Source organism: Hemiscyllium ocellatum, chromosome 25 (assembly GCF_020745735.1).
Source record: "Hemiscyllium ocellatum isolate sHemOce1 chromosome 25, sHemOce1.pat.X.cur, whole genome shotgun sequence".
In the NCBI taxonomy this organism is placed as follows: Eukaryota; Metazoa; Chordata; class Chondrichthyes; order Orectolobiformes; family Hemiscylliidae; genus Hemiscyllium; species Hemiscyllium ocellatum.
Window position 1 is genome coordinate 9666621 of NC_083425.1, and position 18661 is coordinate 9685281.

General features: G+C 40.5%; 1 protein-coding gene across 1 annotated transcript in view; it reads right to left on the reverse strand.

Moving 5' to 3' along the window:
- Positions 1–18661, reverse strand: part of LOC132827753 (Fc receptor-like protein 5) — an 82304-nt gene that overhangs the window by 49089 nt on the left and 14554 nt on the right. The window contains exons 3-6 of the mRNA XM_060844447.1: positions 14269–14577; positions 10321–10611; positions 7066–7335; positions 5883–6179 (exon numbers count right to left, since the gene is read on the reverse strand). Of these exons, the coding sequence (XP_060700430.1) occupies positions 5883–6179; positions 7066–7252 (484 nt within the window). The 5' untranslated portion in view covers positions 7253–7335; positions 10321–10611; positions 14269–14577. The remainder of the gene's footprint in view (positions 1–5882; positions 6180–7065; positions 7336–10320; positions 10612–14268; positions 14578–18661) is intronic.

An 18661-nucleotide genomic window follows, 5' to 3' on the forward strand; every position in this document is an offset into this window, starting at 1 on the left:
ATTGGTTGGTAGGGAATCTTCAATAACAGGAAATGACAGCCATGGTTATAAATGTCATCTCATTAAAAATAAAATACTTGCACAACATTTTCATTTTGTAGCCAATTAGGTTAATTAACCTATATACCATTCATATTTTGCTGTTAATAAATTTGTATGTTGCACAATGTAGTCTTACAGTAGAGGTTGTTCAAGGAGCATGATATTTGAGTGATATCAGTGATATTTGAATTATGTTTTTTTTCAAAAATGTACAATAGTCCAACTACTGAATGGTTAGTTAACAAATATTCTTCCTGGACTAAAGTAACTACAAATTTTGTTATGCAAGTCCAGTTCTTTCAGTTGGGTGATGGTATAGAAGATATATCAGTGATATTTGAATATCTACTTAGAAACACAGAAATTAGGTGCAAGAGTAGACTGTTTGGCTAATCTGCCTAAACCTGCACATTTCCTGGACTATGGGAGGAAACCAAAGCATCCCGAGGAAACTCTCACAGACACAGCGAGAATGTGCAAACTCCACACAGATAGTTGTCCAAGGGGGGAAATCAAACAATCAAGCTGGTCTCTTCTCATAGGCCAGTCCTAACAGCCTAGTGAACCTCTGTTGCATTCTCTGTAATGGCAACTAGGAGGCTGAGCAAAACTACATGCAACATTTCAGGTGTGACCTCACCATGGTTCTGCAGTAAAACATCCCTATTTCTGAACTCACATCCTCTTCAAATTAAGGCTGACACAACATTTGCCTTCCTAACTGCTTGCTGCACTAGCTTCTCAACTTTCACTGACTGGTGTATAGGTGACAAAGATCTCTTTGCTGCTTGCCTACTTGTAAGAAATTAGGCCATTCAGCCCATTAAGTCTGCTCTGCTATTCAATCATGGCTGATAAGTTTCTCAACCCCCTTCTCCCGCTTTCTCCCCATCACCCTTGATTCCCCTTGATAATCAAGAACATATCTATCTCCGTCTTAAATATACTCAATATCCTGCCCTCCACAGCCTTCTGTAGCAGTGAATTCCATAGATTTACACTCTGACTGAAGACATTTCTCCTTATCTCCATTCTAAAAACGTCTTCCTTTTACTTTAAGGCTGTGCCCTTGGGTCCTAGTCTCTCCTACCAATGGAAACATCTTCCCAACCTCTACACTGTGCAGGTCATTCGGTATTCTGTAAGTTTAAATCATATCTCCCCTCATCCTTCTAAAACTCTATCAAGTATAGACCCAGAGTCCTCAAGTGTTCCTCAAATGTTATGCTTTTCATTCCTGGGACCATTTTCATGAACCTCCTCTGAACCCACTACAAGGCCAGTGGACCCAGAACTCTGCACAATACTTCAAATGTGGTCTGACCAGAGCCTTATAGAGCCTCAGAAGTACATCCTGCTTTCAGATTCAACTCCTCTCAAAATAAATGTCAACATTGCATTTTCTTTCTTAACTACTGTCTCAACCTACAAGTTTACCTTGGAAGTTCTAGTCCAGGATTCTTTCATGTCTCTTTGCACCTCAGACTTCTGAATTTTCTCCCCATTTAGAAAATAGTCCATGCTTTGTTTGTACAGTTTGTAATTAAATTAGGCTGCATACTTGGTCAAGGTGATTTACATAGCTGAAAAAGAACTGCGGAAAATGCACCAGTTTCTTGGCTGTGCGCAATCTGCAATAACATAAGAAGTTTGATACCATCTAAAAACAACACTGCATGCTTGTTCAGACATGAATCTCCATGTTCAGTCATTTGGTTACTGAGGCACTGCAGCTGGCGTAGATACGCTATCTACAGGATACAGTCTGATAAATTATCAAGTTTTCTGATGCATGATGTTACTCTTAACATCAAACAGTATAGATGTTAAGAGCAGCACTTATAAATTCCCCTCCAGGGCGCACATCATGTCGTGTTACGATGCATAATAAAGAAATAGTAGTATATATCTGAATTTGGAACTCCTCATCTGACACCATCATGATCTTTTACAATAACTTCACCCAAGGCTTACTAACCAAGTTGCAACAAGTTTCCTATTTAAATGGTTATAGGAATGTGCTTCCCAGATATATCTGTGCTACTTAAAGTTCAACCAGAAAAATATATGTTTATAGCATGGATCTGATCTTAAAAGACAATATGGGCTGCATTTTTAAACAATATCTTAATGGCAAACCAATGAACCAGCTGAAAATGTGTTGCTGGTTAAAGCACAGCAGGTCAGGCAGCATCTCAGGAATAGGGAATTCGACGTTTCGAGCATAAGCCCTTCTTATGCCCGAAACGTCGAATTCCCTATTCCTGAGATGCTGCCTGACCTGCTGTGCTTTAACCAGCAACACATTTTCAGCTGTGATCTCCAGCATCTGCAGACCTCATTTTTTACTTAAACCAATGAACCACTCAATTCAATAAGATAGTAAATCATGTATACAGTCAAATAGAAACTCTTTACCTGCAAACCATTTTAAATTTCCAAAAGTTGTAGAAGCCCATCTAATAGCTGCTAAAACAATACCTTGTCACCAAGTAAATAAGATCAGAAATCAGACAACACTAGGTTATAGTCCAATATGTTCATTTGAAATCACAAGCTTTCGGAGTGTTGCCCCTTCGTCAGAAAGCTCGTGTTTTCATATAAACCTGTTGGATTATAACCCAGTGTTGTCTGACATCTGACCTTGTTCACCACAGTCCAACACCGGCACCTCTACAATCAAGTAAATAAAATGACCTTTAAATTAAAATCAAATCTTAACAGTGCAAATTTAACAGAAAAAGGTTATAATTAAAATAATAACAAACAACATCCGAAACAAGAATATAAAATACTAAAACCATTCATCAAATCAGATAAACGTCTTGGGAAAGGATTAAAAGTTGCAGATATAGCTCATCAGCATAACCAAACTGAAGTGCAGAACGAGGGCCGTGATGCAGTGGTAGCGTCCCTACCCCTGCACTGAGAGTTCAATTCCCACCTGCTCCAGAGGTGTATAATAACATCTCTGAACAGGTCATTTGAAAAATAGTTTTTTTTTTAAAATAAAGGACAGAAGGAGAACCTCTTGTGGTGCAGAGTAGTACCTCTATCTCTGGTAGGGAGGCCTGAGTTCCAGTCCCACCTGCTCCAGAGATGGGCAAGATCATCTCTGAACAGGTTGATTAGAAAAATAAAATTGTTTTTAAAAAATGTGCAAGAAGATATATCTACTGGGAGGATCGAATATCAAAGCCAGAATTTTAGATTAGATTACTTACAGTGTGGAAACAGGCCTTTCGGCCCAACAAGTCCACACTGACCCTCCGAAGAACATCCCACTCAGACCCATTCCCCTATATTTACCCCTTCACCTAACACAACGGGCAATTTCCCATGGCCAATTCACCTAACCTGCACATTTTTGGACTGTGGGAAGACACCGGAGCACCTGGAGAAAACCCACACAGACACGGGGAGAATGTGTAAGCTCCACACAGACAGTCGCCTGAGGTGAGAACTGAACCCAGGTCTCTGGCGCTGTGAGGCAGCAGTGCTAACCACTGTGTCACTGTGCCGCCCCTTTCATTATTTCAGTGGCATCTGTAAAGATAATCTATCTCAATCCAGGCAGTAAAGATTAAAATATATTTTAAATGAGCTATATATTTTACTTTGAGCTATCAGTATGATTTTCAGTAAATAGAAGCCCACACTAGATCTTTATGTTTGGTCTGAAATCTGCTCTGGTTTAGCTTTGTCATTAAATGACAGATCCTTTGGTAACCAACATGTCCCAGCGCTGCAAAACTGCTATGAGCTGAGGGTTAAAAAGTTGAGACGGGAAGCTTTAACTATACTTTGTGATATCAACGTGGAAGTGAAAGAGTGAGATAATTCAATTCAGTGGGAATGCTACAATTCATTTGACAACTGCATGTTAATTTACTCAGTATTCTTATACAGTTCTTCATCTGGCAATTCATTATACATTGTTCTACTTGGAATAGAGGAATCATGGATCAATTCAAATATCATGACCTGGTATTGATTAAGAGAGGAGGGCATTGTGGAGAAGGGACGCGTATTGGGAGGATAGTAACCTATGTACTATCTTTCAAAGTATCAACTGTATGTTGAGCAGAGATGTAGTTGTTGAGAGTTCTGTGTTTATAGAAGTTAGAGTTAAAGAGCAGTGTAGTGTTAGAATTACAAGACTTTAGAAACATTGCAATTCAATTATTAATTAAATATTAGTAATAACATATGTACATTTTTGCATGGTATTCATGGAGAAATATACATAAATAAACCCTTTCCATATTTGAATTCTTTTGAAAATCAAATTCTTTAATAACCAACACAGGTATTCCAACATCAGATTGTGAAATATTACCATGCAGTAAATGTGGCAAGAGTTAGATATTCAGTTACAAAAGCTTCTCTATTAATGCTGGCAGTAGGCATAATCGTTTTCAATATTAGAAACAGGCTATTAATTTGTCATTTGCTCTATATATGAAAATACTCAAATAAGTACATAGCTTCAGAATTTCCTGGAATGTTTTAGCTCAAGACTGCAAGACTCCTTCTGTTGGTAAATCTGCATGTCCTGTAACTGATGTATGTCAGTCTTACATTGAAATATTGATACTCCCACATAATTCCTCAATTGTTTGTGCTGCTTCCAAGATAACTTTGTGGAAATTCTCTATCATTCATTTAGTTGTTCCAAAGGAACTGGCAGAAATTTCAGCATTACTTCTGTGCAAGTACAATCCAGGAAATAGCAGACATGAATATTTTTCAAAAAGATATTTATCACTGACATTATTTTGCACTTAATATCAAAAACTCTCTTTTACAACATTCCCTCTTGAGCAAGCGTTCAGAAATATTTTTTAAAAACACTGCGTTTTCACTTCAGCTGCCCCCCTTAAAAAATATTCTAGGATATATAAAACTCTAATTAGAAAGGACAGCATCATCTCACCTTCTTTCAGAGGCCAGTGATATTTGGTACAAGAAAATTGTTTTTGCTCAATGTTAGTCCCTTCCTACACTTTATTATCTTTGACTACCCAAATGTCATCTCTAGTTACTGTCCACAAACATTGCTCTTCTACTATTTGAAATTAAATCTAAAAATTAAATAAACTAGCAGCTGAAGACTGTGCTGCTTGCTTGGCAAATTGAGTCTGATTGCTTTTTCATGACAATATTTTAGGCAATGGGGAATCACTAGCTCCACAAGTTGCAAGCTAATCCAAAAAAAAGGGGAACAAGGCTTAAATGTATTCCTTTTATTTGCAGAACATGGGGCCCACTTTAAGAATGTACATCAGTTCCAGCAAGAGTAAATACCATACATTACAATTACTACAAAACCTAAATCAGATAAAATAGTTTGTTGAGAGATCTTGGAGTATTTTTAATCTGTGTACATCAGTGTTGAAATTGGTTGATGTATTATGACTTCACACACCAACATCTCAGGAATGGCAATGAAAGAGGTAGGTATTTTTAATCCATTTCCATACAGGCACAAGGGCCAAACAGCTGACTATTTTATATTCATTTATAAGGTCAACTGGATTATCTTAAATTTGGCTAGTGTAGTTGTTCCCCATTGACAAGACATTGCCATATACAATGCAGAACTCACTTGCTAACCAGTCAGCCCCTTTTTGTGTACAGTACAAACTATTGTGATTGTTGAAATTTGGCATTCTTGCATTTGTTCTGATGAATGCAAGGCAAAAAGCTTTCACAACACATATCTCCTTTCAGTGGTACTCATGTGCTGAGCTTCCAGGGAAATATTTAACTTAGTTACTTCAAAAAGATTATCGATACCATTTCTATACAGAAGAAATTATTGAAAAAATTGACCTTACCTCTTACAGTTATAGTAACATACGGACTTTTTTTTGTTCGAGTGATTTGATCTGCAGAATTTGATACCTCACAGGAATACTTTCCACTGTGCCCATTCTTAACTGAAACAATATGATGGACTGCTGTGGTAGCATTTAATGTTATTTGATGCAGAGGAATTTCTGATGTATCTTGGTAAAACTTGAAAGTTATTGGATAGGATCCGCCCAACACAGCACATGAAAGATCCAAAGAACCATCTTTTACCACATTACCACCAATGGGTGTTGACATTAAAGTTGGTATGGAAACTGGTACTGTTATGAAAGAAAACAAATTTCAGATACAGCGATCTTGTTATCTAGTATTAAAAAGAGCCAGTTTTTGTGGCCCAAGGTAACCTGGTCAATGCAAAGTTAGCCAAATCTGTTACTACAGCACTTTCTCTCAATGATTGTAGCAGTCGTCCTTTTAGCTTTGTACAGCTTTGGAACAACTCGTGGAAGGAGCTGTTGGAAATTATTCAAAACTGCACACAAGCTGCAATTTAAAAAGCATGCAGCCATTTAGAATGCACATGGAAACAAAAACGCCTTCATTTGAGAGGACTGTCTGAGCAGTTGAGAAGCCAATCCCGGCATTCCTTGCAGTCTGCAGGGATCGTGGCGCAAATCAAAACACTGTGTGAGGAAACATTGAGCCGTTGAAATGAGACTGACAGTTGGGAAAATGTCCCTTCACTTTTCACCAAGTTATTACTCAGAATGACAAAATCTTACAGTTGCACATTGGGAGGAAGAGCTGATGCAACGTGGGCCTCTGACCCTTCCTCCTTTTCACTGCATTTGCGATTGCCAGGAACAGAAATATTATCTGCTCTGCTGCAGTTACTTGCTTCAGTTTTGTTCTATTATAAATCTTATTTATAAGTTAACAGTAGACAAGATAAAAAAACCTCTGGCTGGTGATAAGCCGAACGAGGTAATGTTCTAGGCATGCAGGAAAATAAAGAGGAAAGTCCCTTGGGTCATTCTCTGTTTCACTGCTGTAATTTTGGTGGAAATCTGAAGAAACGTTGAGGAAACAAAGCCTGCAAATCCAGCTCCACTATGTTCTGATTGCTGACCAAACACATTAGTTTAGAATCACTCCAGACCATATCTAGGCTGTGTATTTCTCAACGCAAATAAATATCAGTCTTACCTGCCACAGTCACTTGTTTTCTTACAGTTTGAGATACACTGTTCCATCTCACCAGGCACCCATACTTTCCTGTATCAGTTGTATTTGCTGTTTTAGAAAATACCACAGAGCTAGTATTTCTTATACTTATTGGAGTTGTATCCTTCATAATGATTAATTGAAGTTTTACATGAGGAAGCAAATGCATAACCCTGCATTTAATGGTGAGTTTGTCTCCTTCAAATATTTCATTTGACGGTTCAATTTCAAATATTGGATCTGAAAATGGATCTGAAATAAAAGGTAGATATTGTAAGTAAACAATAGTAGCAGTGTCTGATAGCATTATAAATTTAACATCTTTAAGACATTGCTATCCCATTAGCTCATTCTGTACCACTTCCTGATCAACAGTACCACTGGTGAGCTTTTCTCACAGTTTATCAGCTGAGGTGAGCTGCTGATTTGTCTTTTAGTATGAGAAATGATACTAGGCCCTGAAAATTAATGTCAACTGTCAGTTTATAAGGTAAGTAGGGGGCCATTTCACGTGTAGGGACTACCGTTCTGTGGCCACTGGTGAGTGACAGGTGGAACATAGAGCGCATGGTGCAAAGGGACATTGGGTATGGGGAAAGATAACCTGCCATTCTCCACAAAGTGTGTAGTATTCTCTCTGCTTGCATCTGTATTCGCAACTGTAATGGGTCTGGACACGGTAGGTCAGGAAAAGCTTTGCACTAATGAAGATATGAAGAATAGGGCATAGGTTTAAAGTAATAAATTTGGTTAAAAGAAAAGTAAAAGACACATCAGGAGAGGCTCATGGAGGTAGCAATGGGCTGGAATTCCAGGTTTTCCCCTTTTAATTTTCTTCCAGTTTCATTGACGAATTGCCAAATAGAAGGTCACCAGACATACCTTGTGCAAGGAAGAGCTGAATGGACACACAGCATGAAGGATCAAAGCAAAAGACATCTTCAAAATAATCTCTTCATGAATCATTACCCAAGGTCCTGCTGAAGGCAGCTTTCTATCTGTGTATCTTATTGCCTGACTAATGCCTTAAACCCACAAATTCAGAGTTGTTAACTTTTGGTTACCATGTTATGTAAATAGGCTGTAGCAACATTAGCAACTCACACAGAAGCTTAAACTTAGAAGAATGTCACAAAGTGGCACACGAAAGTTCAAACTGAAATAATGAAGTGACCAAGAGGGAAATCTCCAAGAGGAAAATGTACGGTTGAAGAACAGATATAGGGAAGGAAACGAGAGTGAGAATTATAATTTGTGAATGTTTGGGAACTAAGAATCAAATAGATTAACAATTCCAGGAGTAATGGGCAAGAGGACTTGGTGCCAGGTAGCATATAGCTAATGCTTATCTCAAGATGGGAGACCAGCGAAACAGGGAGTATTGGAGTAATTGATTAGAATAGCTAGAGATGACACAGGATTAAGGTTTAACTGGAAGATAGGTTGAGTTAAGGAAAGAAACAAAGGGAAAACAAAATATCTAATCGTAGGATGGCTGAGAAGGGAAAAAAAAATCAATTTGGAACCAAAAAGGACACTGATTTTGTGAGGAGAAATTCCTGATGGTATTCCGATGCATCTGCCGTCCTTATTCTTACACGTCTTGGAGGCTGGAGGTTTGGAATGTGGGGTCAAAATGTGTTGCTGGAAAAGCGCAGCAGGTCAGGCAGCATCCAAGAAGCAGGAGAATCGACGTTTTGGGCATGCCCGAAACGTCGATTCTCCTGCTCCTTAGATGCTGCCTGACCTGCTGCGCTCTTCCAGCAACACATTTTCAGCTCTGATCTCCAGCATCTGCAGTCCTCACTTTCTCCTAATGTGGGGTCAAAGAAACCTCAGGGAGTTGCTGCACTGCAACTTGGTGTTGGTGTCTAAGGGATGAATGTTTAAGGTGGTGGATACGGTGCCAATCAAGTGAGCTGCTTTGTTCTTGATGGGTTAAGCTTTGAGTGTTATTGAAAAGTATTCCATCATACTCCTGATTTGTCTTATAGATGATGGACTATTAGCAGATTGGTTATTTATAGTAATAGAGCTGTATAAAAACTGACCCTTTAATCCAATTTGTCCATGCCAACCAGATATCCTAAATTAATCTAGACCCATTTACAAGCTTTTGGCCCAAGTATCTCGAGATCCTTCTTATTCATATACCCATCCAAATGCCTTTTAAATGTTGTAATTGTACCAGCTTTACCACCTCCCCTGGCAGCTTATTCCATATACACACCACCCTCTGCAAGAAAAAAAAATGCCCCTTAGATCCCTTTTAAATTTTTCCCCTCTCACTCTAAACCTATGTTCTCTGGTTTTGGACTCCCCTACTCGAGGAATTATTCACCTTATCCAGGTCCCTCATGACTTTATAAACCTCTATAAGGTCACCCCTCAGTCTCTGACCCTGTAGGGAAAATAGCCCCAGCCTAGTCAACCTCTCCCTTTAGCTCAAACCCTCCAATCCCGGCAACAGCCTTGGAAATCTTTTATGAACCCTTTCAAGTTTCACAACATTCTTCCTATAGCAGGGAGACAACAATTGTACACAGTGTATCAAAAGTGGACTGCCCAATGTCCTGTACAGCCACAACATAACCTCTCAACCCCTATATTTAATGCGCTGACCAATAAAAGCAAGCATACCAAATGCCTTCTACACTATTCAGTCTATCTACCACTCCACTTGTCCCAGAATTTACCATCTTTGACCTGCTTTAGTAGCTGTGACATTTATATGACTAATTGTTAAGATTATGATCAATAGTAACTGCAAGGATGTTGACAGTGGAGGAGTCAGCCATGGAAATAGTCAAGAGAAGATGTTTGTACTTTCTCTTGTTAGAGATGGTCATTATCTGGCACTCAATATGAAGCATAAAACAGTCACTAAGTTTTTTGCTGCTGCTTAGTATGTCAGGAGTTACAAAAGGCACAGAACTCTGTACAAGCAGAAAACATTCTCACTCACCACGTTTACTATTCTTTGATGATTCAACGAATTTCCTGTTAGAATTATAGCAAGTACAGTACCTGCAGAATATTTGGGGCCATCAAATGTAACTTTAGTGCATGGTTCTCCTGGGTTACATATTTTTGTTAGGGCATTTCACTGGTTTGCCCCTGGGAGGAGACTAGGAGGACGATTGTGGAATTTTGGGTGGTTTGCTGTACATAGATTTACAATAATTGAAACAGTATTTTTAAATCTGCAGATATTTCACACTACCCAAACTAACTTACTTAGTACTGAGAGCTGTACTACTTCACTGTGCTTTGAGACACTCCTGGCTGCAGGCACTTCGATTGTACAACTATAGTTTTTCTCTGTATCTGTTGTCACCTTCAGTTGGTGTGTCACAGTTTTGTTTTTGCTTGAAGTTTCACGGAGACGCACTGGGTTCGGTCCATTTTTATATGTGTAGAATATGAATGTAAGAGGAGGAATTTCTTCAGATGTACAGTACAGCTCAGTTGAATCTCCCAGAATCACCTCTATTGGATGTACGGTGAGTACAGGTGTCTGTAAATTTCCTGAGGTATACAAACAGGGAATAATGAAATCATTTCTATAGATAAGTAAGAAAGAAAAAATATTAATACAGCCTCTGCACGTCCATGAATAATTTTCTCTTTCTATATGACAGTATCGTGTTTTTGCTTCTCACAAACCCTTTCCATTTTTCATCACCTGACCTCCATCAACACATTCCATTCCTTTGCGTATCTACTTCGCTTTGTCTTAAGATCATCCATGGTCTTTTTCTCTGTGATAGACAATTCCACATTCTTGCCACTGCCTGGGTAAAGACATTTATCCTAAAATCTCTATTGCAAATTTAGTGATTTAGAGTCATAGAGATGTACAGCACAGAAACAGACCCTTCGGTCCAACTCATCCTTACCAACCAGATATCCCAACCTAATCTAGTCCCATTTGCCAGCACTTGGCCCATATCCCTCTAAATCCTTTCTATTTCTATATCCATCCACATGCTTTTTAAATATTGTAATTGTACCAACCTCCACCATTTCTTCTGGCAGCTCATTCCTTATACACACCTTCTGCATGAAAAAGTTGCCTTTTATGTCCCTTTTACATCTTTTCCACCCTCACCCTAACCTCACCTATGCTCTCTAGTCCTGAACTCCCCCACCCCAGGGAAAAGACTTTGTCTATTTACCCTAACAATGCCCCTTGTGATTTTATAAACGTCTGTGAGGTCTCCTCTAAGAGTCCAACTCTCCAGGGAAAACATAGCAGCCTATTCAGCCTCTCCCTATAGCTCAAATCCTCCAACCCTGGCAACATCCTTGTAAATCTTTTCTGAACCCTTTCAAGTTTCACGACATCCTTCCAAAAGGAAAGAGACCAGAATTGCACAAAATATTCCAAAAGTAGCCTAACCAATGTCCTGTACAGCCACAACACAACCTCCCAACTCCTATACTCAATGGTCTGACCAGTAAAGGAAACACCTTCTTCATTATCTTACCTACCTGTGATTCTACTTTCAAGGAGCTATGAACCTGCACTCCTGTTCAGCAACACTGCCTAGCACCTTACCATTAAGTGTACAAGTCCTGCTAAGATTTGCTTTCCCAAAATGCAGCACCTCGCATTTATCTGAATTAAACTCCATCTGTCACTCCTCAGCCCATTGACTCATTTGATCAAGATTCTGTTGTAATTGGAGGTAACCTTCTTTGCTGTCCACTACACCTCCAATTTTGGTGTCATCTGCAAACTTACTAACTATACCTCTTATGCTCGCATCCAAATCATTTACATAGTTGACAAAAAGTAGTGGACCCAGCACCGTTCCTTGTGGCACTCCACTGGTCACAGGCGTCCAGTCTGAAAAACAACCCTCCATCCACTACCCTGTCTTCTACCTTCGAGCCAGTTCTGCATCCAAATGGCTAGTTCTCCCTGTATTCCATGAGATCTAACCTTGCTATGTTCCCTCGCTCTAGATTCTGCTTGCAAGGGAAACAACAGTACATCTAGCTTATTAAACCTTTTCATAAAAATCTAATGGCTTCTATCAGGTAAACTATAAGCCTTTTTCTAGATAAATAAATGCCAGCCTGTTCAACCTTATCAGAAATGAATATCATCTCATTTTTGATTATCATTCCACTAAATTTTGTTTTGTTCCTTCTCCAGTCTTTATGTCATCTTTTAACGTGGAGATCAAAACTGTTTAGTTACACCATCTTTGGATACAAGTCTAACAAATTTCCTTAAAACATTAGAGAAGTTTCCCCTAGAAAAGAAATTGTCTGTTGTGTTTGCTGTTCCTTATTCATGGGATTTGTGTAACACTGACAAGGTTAGCAGTTTACTGCCTATCTCTGATTGTCTTTGAGATGACATAGCAGACGGACAGTGTTACTTAGAGCTGCACACATCCAAGTAAATGGGGCTGCACCATCAGACACCTGACTTATCCCTTGTAGATAGTGGACAGGCTTTGGACAGTCAGGAGGGTGTCATGCTGTAGGATTCTTAGCCTGAGCCTCTGTATGTATATGGTTAGTCCAGCAGTTGCTTGCTAATGGTGAGCCCCAGATGTAGAAAGTGGAGGGATTTATTGATAGTAATGCCATTGAATGTCAGGTGATGATGGTTAGAATCTCTTGGTGGAGATGGTCATTGTCCAATGGTCATTTTTATGTTGCATGAATTCAATAAAAAATCTGGAGTTAAAGGAAGTTGGCCTAATGATGACGATGTAGCCACTTTTAATTGTATTAAAAACACAGTTGGCTCACCGATGTCTTTTAGAGAAGGAAATCTCTCATCCTTCTTTGGTCTGACCGAAATGTGACTCCAGATTCTTAACTACCCTCGGAAATGGCCCAAGCAAGCCACTCAGGTTAAGGGGCGATAAGGGATGGGCAATGAAAGCTGGCCCAGCCAGTGACATCCACATCTCATGTACAACGGCAAATGTCACGGATACTGAATAGATCTTGCTGCATTTGGACTTGGACTGCTCTAAAATCTGAATCATTGTAAATGATGCTAATATCTTGCAATTATATGCAAGCCTCCTCATTGCTGATCTTATGATAGAGGGAAGGGTTACTTCATGGCCACTGATGAGTTTCAACCCCCACCCCCCACCCCACCCCCCACATCCCCAATCATTTGCCTTCCTGAAGGGTGAGAAAAGTTGCTAGTTTTTTGACTGACTGCCAGATTCCACGGTAGGTATTGTGTGAAAGACTGGTCCCATGGTCCAAGGCAGAGCAGGAAACTTAACTAGGCTCTACCTATCAACTCATAATTAGCTGATTGACATGCAAAAGGTCCAAAGTATGTCTCGGAGGGAGTGGTATGTCAATCACATTGTAACATTTCTGTTCCCTCTTTGGGTGAGAAATGGGAAAATCCATCTTTGCGTTGGAAGGGATGGTATCTTCAGTTTATTGTGTGTATCAAAGGTAATAATGTCCTACTTATGAATAATTTGTTGTTTAATTTAATATAGTCCAAAGGAGTTCTCCATTTCCATACAACATTCTCCAATAATAATAGACCAAGATACCTATTTCAAACACCTTGGTTGAAACTGATTTACTACTCACAAAAGTGCCAGCAAAAGTGGTATTGCTCTTACGTCTGGGACAGATAGTAATATGTTCCAGCTCAACTCCAAAGTTTGAGGGCACAATCTATCACCAGTGCAACACCAAGGTAATGCTGCATGTTTGAATATGTTGTCTTTTACAACAGAAGTTATGAGATCCTTCCTGCCTTCTATTTCATGACACAATGAAGCGAGCACTTCTCTCTTGTGCTAAGACATAGGAGCAGAAATTGGCCATTCAGTCCATCATGTCTGCGCCATCATCCAAGGAGATCCTCAGCTCCACTTTTCTGCTTTTTCCCTATGACCCTTGATAGATTTTTAATCAGTAAAGCAATCTCAGCCTTGAATACACTTAATGGCCCACGTCAATAGGCCTTCTGTCATCTTCCTATAACACAACAGTTTGTCATCATTACACTATCTGGAGGACCTTATGGTGTACTACTTGGCAGTCCCATCGTTTGTATTACAACAGTGGCATAGGTGCCAAAAAATACTTCACTGACTATAAAGTGCTTTGGCACACAATGAAGTCATGAAACTAAACTATACAGCTTTACATTCGGTGTTATTAGTTTTTTCACAGTACCTGTAACTGTTATGAATGTGGAAGCACTTTCCGCCCTTTGACTTCCTGCTTCTACTTCACAGCTGTAGTATCCGGAATGTGAGGGTCGAGCTGATTGGATTAGATATTGAGATTTTGACGCCTGAATTGTAGCAGTTTTCAGCAGGACATCTCGCGTCTGTCCCTTATAGAATAAGTATGAAATCTGAGGTGATTGACCAGAAGGTGTCAGGATATCCACAGAACAAGTCAGGGTAATGTTGCTTCCTTCTTTAATATCACCAGCATCTGCAGGATTATATTCTAGTTTTATACTGTTTATAATCACACCTGAGAGAGAAGAACAGATGCAGAAATTAAGTTCAATTTGTGCAACATTTTTACCCTGTACTACCTGCACAGAAACCCTTGTTAAGAGAACATTGTGTATTCATTTCTGGTTACGTATTTTAGAGTGATTCTTCAGAAAGTTTGGGCTTTGCTGCAACACTTTCCTCATTCCTGAAGAAGGGCTCATGCCCGATTCTCCTGCTCTTTGGTTGCTGCCTGACCTGCTGCGCTTTTCCAGCAACACATTTTCAGCTTTGCTGCAACAATCAGACTGCTAAATCAATTTACAAGAAGTAAAAGAAAACTACAGATGCTAAGATTCTGAAACATATAAGTTTGGTTGGTCTACATGAGAGATTATTACAAGCTGATTTTTCCCATTTTTAGCTGACATGTTTCTTTCAGTAAGATTCATGATGCACAGTCCACCGCAGCTCAGAGCGGATAAAAGCAAATTACTGCGGATGCGGGAATCTGAAACCAAAAGAGAAAATGCTGGAAAATCTCAGCAGGTCTGGCAGCATCTGTAAAGAGAGAAAAGAGCTGACAAAGGGTCAGTTTGACTCGAAATGTCAGCTCTTTTCTCTCCTTACAGATGCTACCAGACCTGCTGAGATTTTCCAGCATTTTCTCTTTTGGTTACAGCTCAGAAGGGTGCAGGCTGACCAGAACTGTACACAGTGCTCCAAATGTGGCCTCACCAACATCCTGTACAACCGCAACATAATATCCCAACTCCTATACTCAATGGTCTGAGCAATGATGGCAAACTTGCCAAACACTTTCATCTCATTAATTATGCAACAGGGCTCTTTGGCCCTTTTCTCAAGGAAAGACACCATTGCTCACCATAGCCAGAACCTTCGGCCATTTGTGCCACTGGTGCCATATTTAAAACCCAAAATACACACCAGTTCTGATGCTACGATTCAGGAACTGGTCTTCATACTGTAGTACTCAGAGGACATGGCTCAAAGGAAAGCTGGCGTCCTTCTCTGATTGACAGAGATGTGGTGGTATTGGTGGACAATGGGGTAGAGAGGAGGGCAGTGCTTTATCCGGGTGACCACCATGGGAGGCTATGTCACCAAAAACAGCGAGTGTGGACTGGGATAGCAACCTTGGTCAGTTCTATGTCAAGGGTAAAAAGGAAAATGCTTACAGGACCAGAACTTGCTTGTACACATATTTCACATTACACATATTTCTCACTAAGACTTACAGACTACAATGACTCTCACTATTAATTGCTTCACAAAACAACGCATAGAACTGCAGATGCTGGAGGTCAGAAACAAACAGAAACAGAAGTTGCTGGAGAAACCCAACAGGTCTGACAGCATGAAGGGAAAAAAAGGAAAGCTAACATTTCGAGTCTTGTGACTCTTCATCAGACCTAATAATAACCAGAACAAAGTTGTAGTTATGCTGAAGGTGAGGTTTGGTGGGGTGGGGAGGGGAATTAGTGGGGTGGGGAATTGGTGGTGTGGGGAGGTGGTGCTGGTGGAGAGAGAGGTGCATGGATAAGTGGAGATGGAGCCCTACAAGAAAGAGATGCGAGAACTCCATCCCATTCTCCTAGATTCTTCATCGCCATTGCGTCTGTTCTGATGATACCTCATTCCGTAAGGGACCTCAATGTCCACCTTCTTCCCATAGCCCTTCACTTCCCTTCCACAACAATGATAGAGTCTCCCTCATCCTCATTCCCCCATCCAAATGATTGTAAGTTGCCATTTCTATTAACTCCAAGTGGATTCCACAACCAGACATACATTCCCACCCCTTGTCAGCATTCCACAGGGACCATTCCCTCTGGGACACCTGGTCCATTCCACCTCTCATCCCAATACCTCCTCACACTCCCATGTCACCTTGCCATGCCACGTCTGTTTACCTCCTCTTCACAATCCAAAGCTCCAGAACACCTTCCAGCTGAAGCAGTGGTTTGTCTGTACTTTTTTCAATCTAGTCTACTGTATTCGCTGCTCACTGGCTGGTGTCCTCAAGCCTTTTACCCACCACTACGCCTGGTCCTGTGACGATGTGATTACTTTCAGTACAGCCAACATGTTCTCACCCACTCTCATCCTATTCTCACATGACATGGAGTCGCTGGTAGCACAGCCTACCCATTCTCTCCTACTTTCCAGTTCTCATTTTCACTTACTTAGCTTCTCTTCTGTCCTGGCTAATCAATAATCCCCTCTTATCTCTCTGGGCTGTCTCCATCTATCCGTTCACCTCTTCCCACCACACACACACCTCCCTATCACCAACTCTCCACTTCTACTGCAATCCATTCTGAAGTGTCAACTGACTCGAAACATGAACTCTGCTTTCTTCCGACAGATGTTACCAGAACTGCTGAATTTCACCAACAATTTCTGTTTACATTGTATGCATCATGTCCATTCACCTTCTCTTATCCATCTCATCCCCCCAAAACTGCTGGCTGTTCCTGTTCACTGGAGACACCTCATGTTCCTGTATCACCATTTGTTACTGTTCTACCAGTACCATCAAACTCAATCCCTACCTTTGCCTCCTTGCAAGAAAATTTGGCTGAAGACGAGGCCAAGGGGGTTAATACTAGTGGCAGATGTCAGGATTCTCTATATCCAAATCGATCCAACTACAAAACAGGCTCCCTTAATCCCAGAACAGAAACAGACCCTTCAGTCCAACTCATCCATGCCAACCAGACATCCTAAATTAATCTAGTCCTGTTTGCCAGCATTTGGCCCACGTCCCTCTAAACCTTTCCTATTCATATACCATCCAGAAAATGTTGTTTCCAGCACTTCCTTTGGTAGCTCATTCCATACACATACCACCCTCTGTGTGAAAAAAAATTGCCTCTTGGATCCCTTTTAATTCTTTCCCCTCTCACCATAAATCTATGCCCTCTAGTTTTGGACTCCCTCACTCTGGGAAAAAGACCTTGGCTATTTACCCTATCCATGCCCCTCATGATTTTAATCCTCTATCATATCATCCCTTAGCCTCTGATGCTCCAGGGAAAAACAGCCCCAGCCTATTCAGCCTCTCCCTACAGCTCAAACCCTCCAGTCCTGGCAATATCCTTGTAAACCTTCCCGGAATCATTTCAAGTTTCACAACATCCTTCCAATAAGAAGGAGACCATATTGAACACTCTTTTCCAAAAGTGACCTAACCAACGTCCTGTACAGCCACAACCTTCCAATTCCTACACTCAATGCACTGACCCATGAGAGGGAGAGGGGAAAAAGCAACATACTGAGGGCTTTTGGTAGGACAGCAACACAATTACATTACAAACAAGAAAAATAAGTAGGCCACTTCAAGACTGCTCCGCCATTCAACAACTTCTCAAAGTATGTCTTCACTTGTACTCTTAAAGTTCCTGCTCTGGTGTCTTTTTCACAGTTTTATCTGATTATATCACACCGCTGAGATATGTGAGCAATCTCATCAGGCATCCTGAAACGAACAAGTGTTGCTCCTCTCTCAAAACCAACCGACTGTTTGATTTCAGATCATCTCAGATGTCACTGTTCTTGAACTGTGATATTGAGAACCACAACCAGGGCATTACACTTTCATGTGGAGACCAGTGAAGCTAAACAAAATGTCAGGAATGTATGAGCGCACATTTTACACCCACAGGGGTAAGTGAAAGTACTGTTTCAGTGTTGATCCCACACATCTCAAGATGAAGAGGTTCAGTCTATCTAGCAGTTTTTCTAAGGGAGCATAATGTAATTCAAATTTTCGAGATGTACAATGGGCATAAGTATTCTCCCTCAGAGCACACTGGCCTGCCGGGAAACACTATACAAAATGCTGCCTCTCGCACATTCAACTAGGAGAAAGTGAGGACTGCAGATGCTGGAGATCAGAGTCAAAAAGTGTGGTGCTGGAAACGCACAGCCAGTCAGACAGTATCCAAGAAGCAGGAGAATCGACGTTTCGAGCATAAGCTCTTCATCAGGAATGATGAAGAGATCTTGCCCAAAACACCGACTCTCCTGGCCCTCGGATGCAGCCTGACCAGCTGTGCTTTTCCAGCACCACACTTTTCGACTCTCGCACGTTCAAC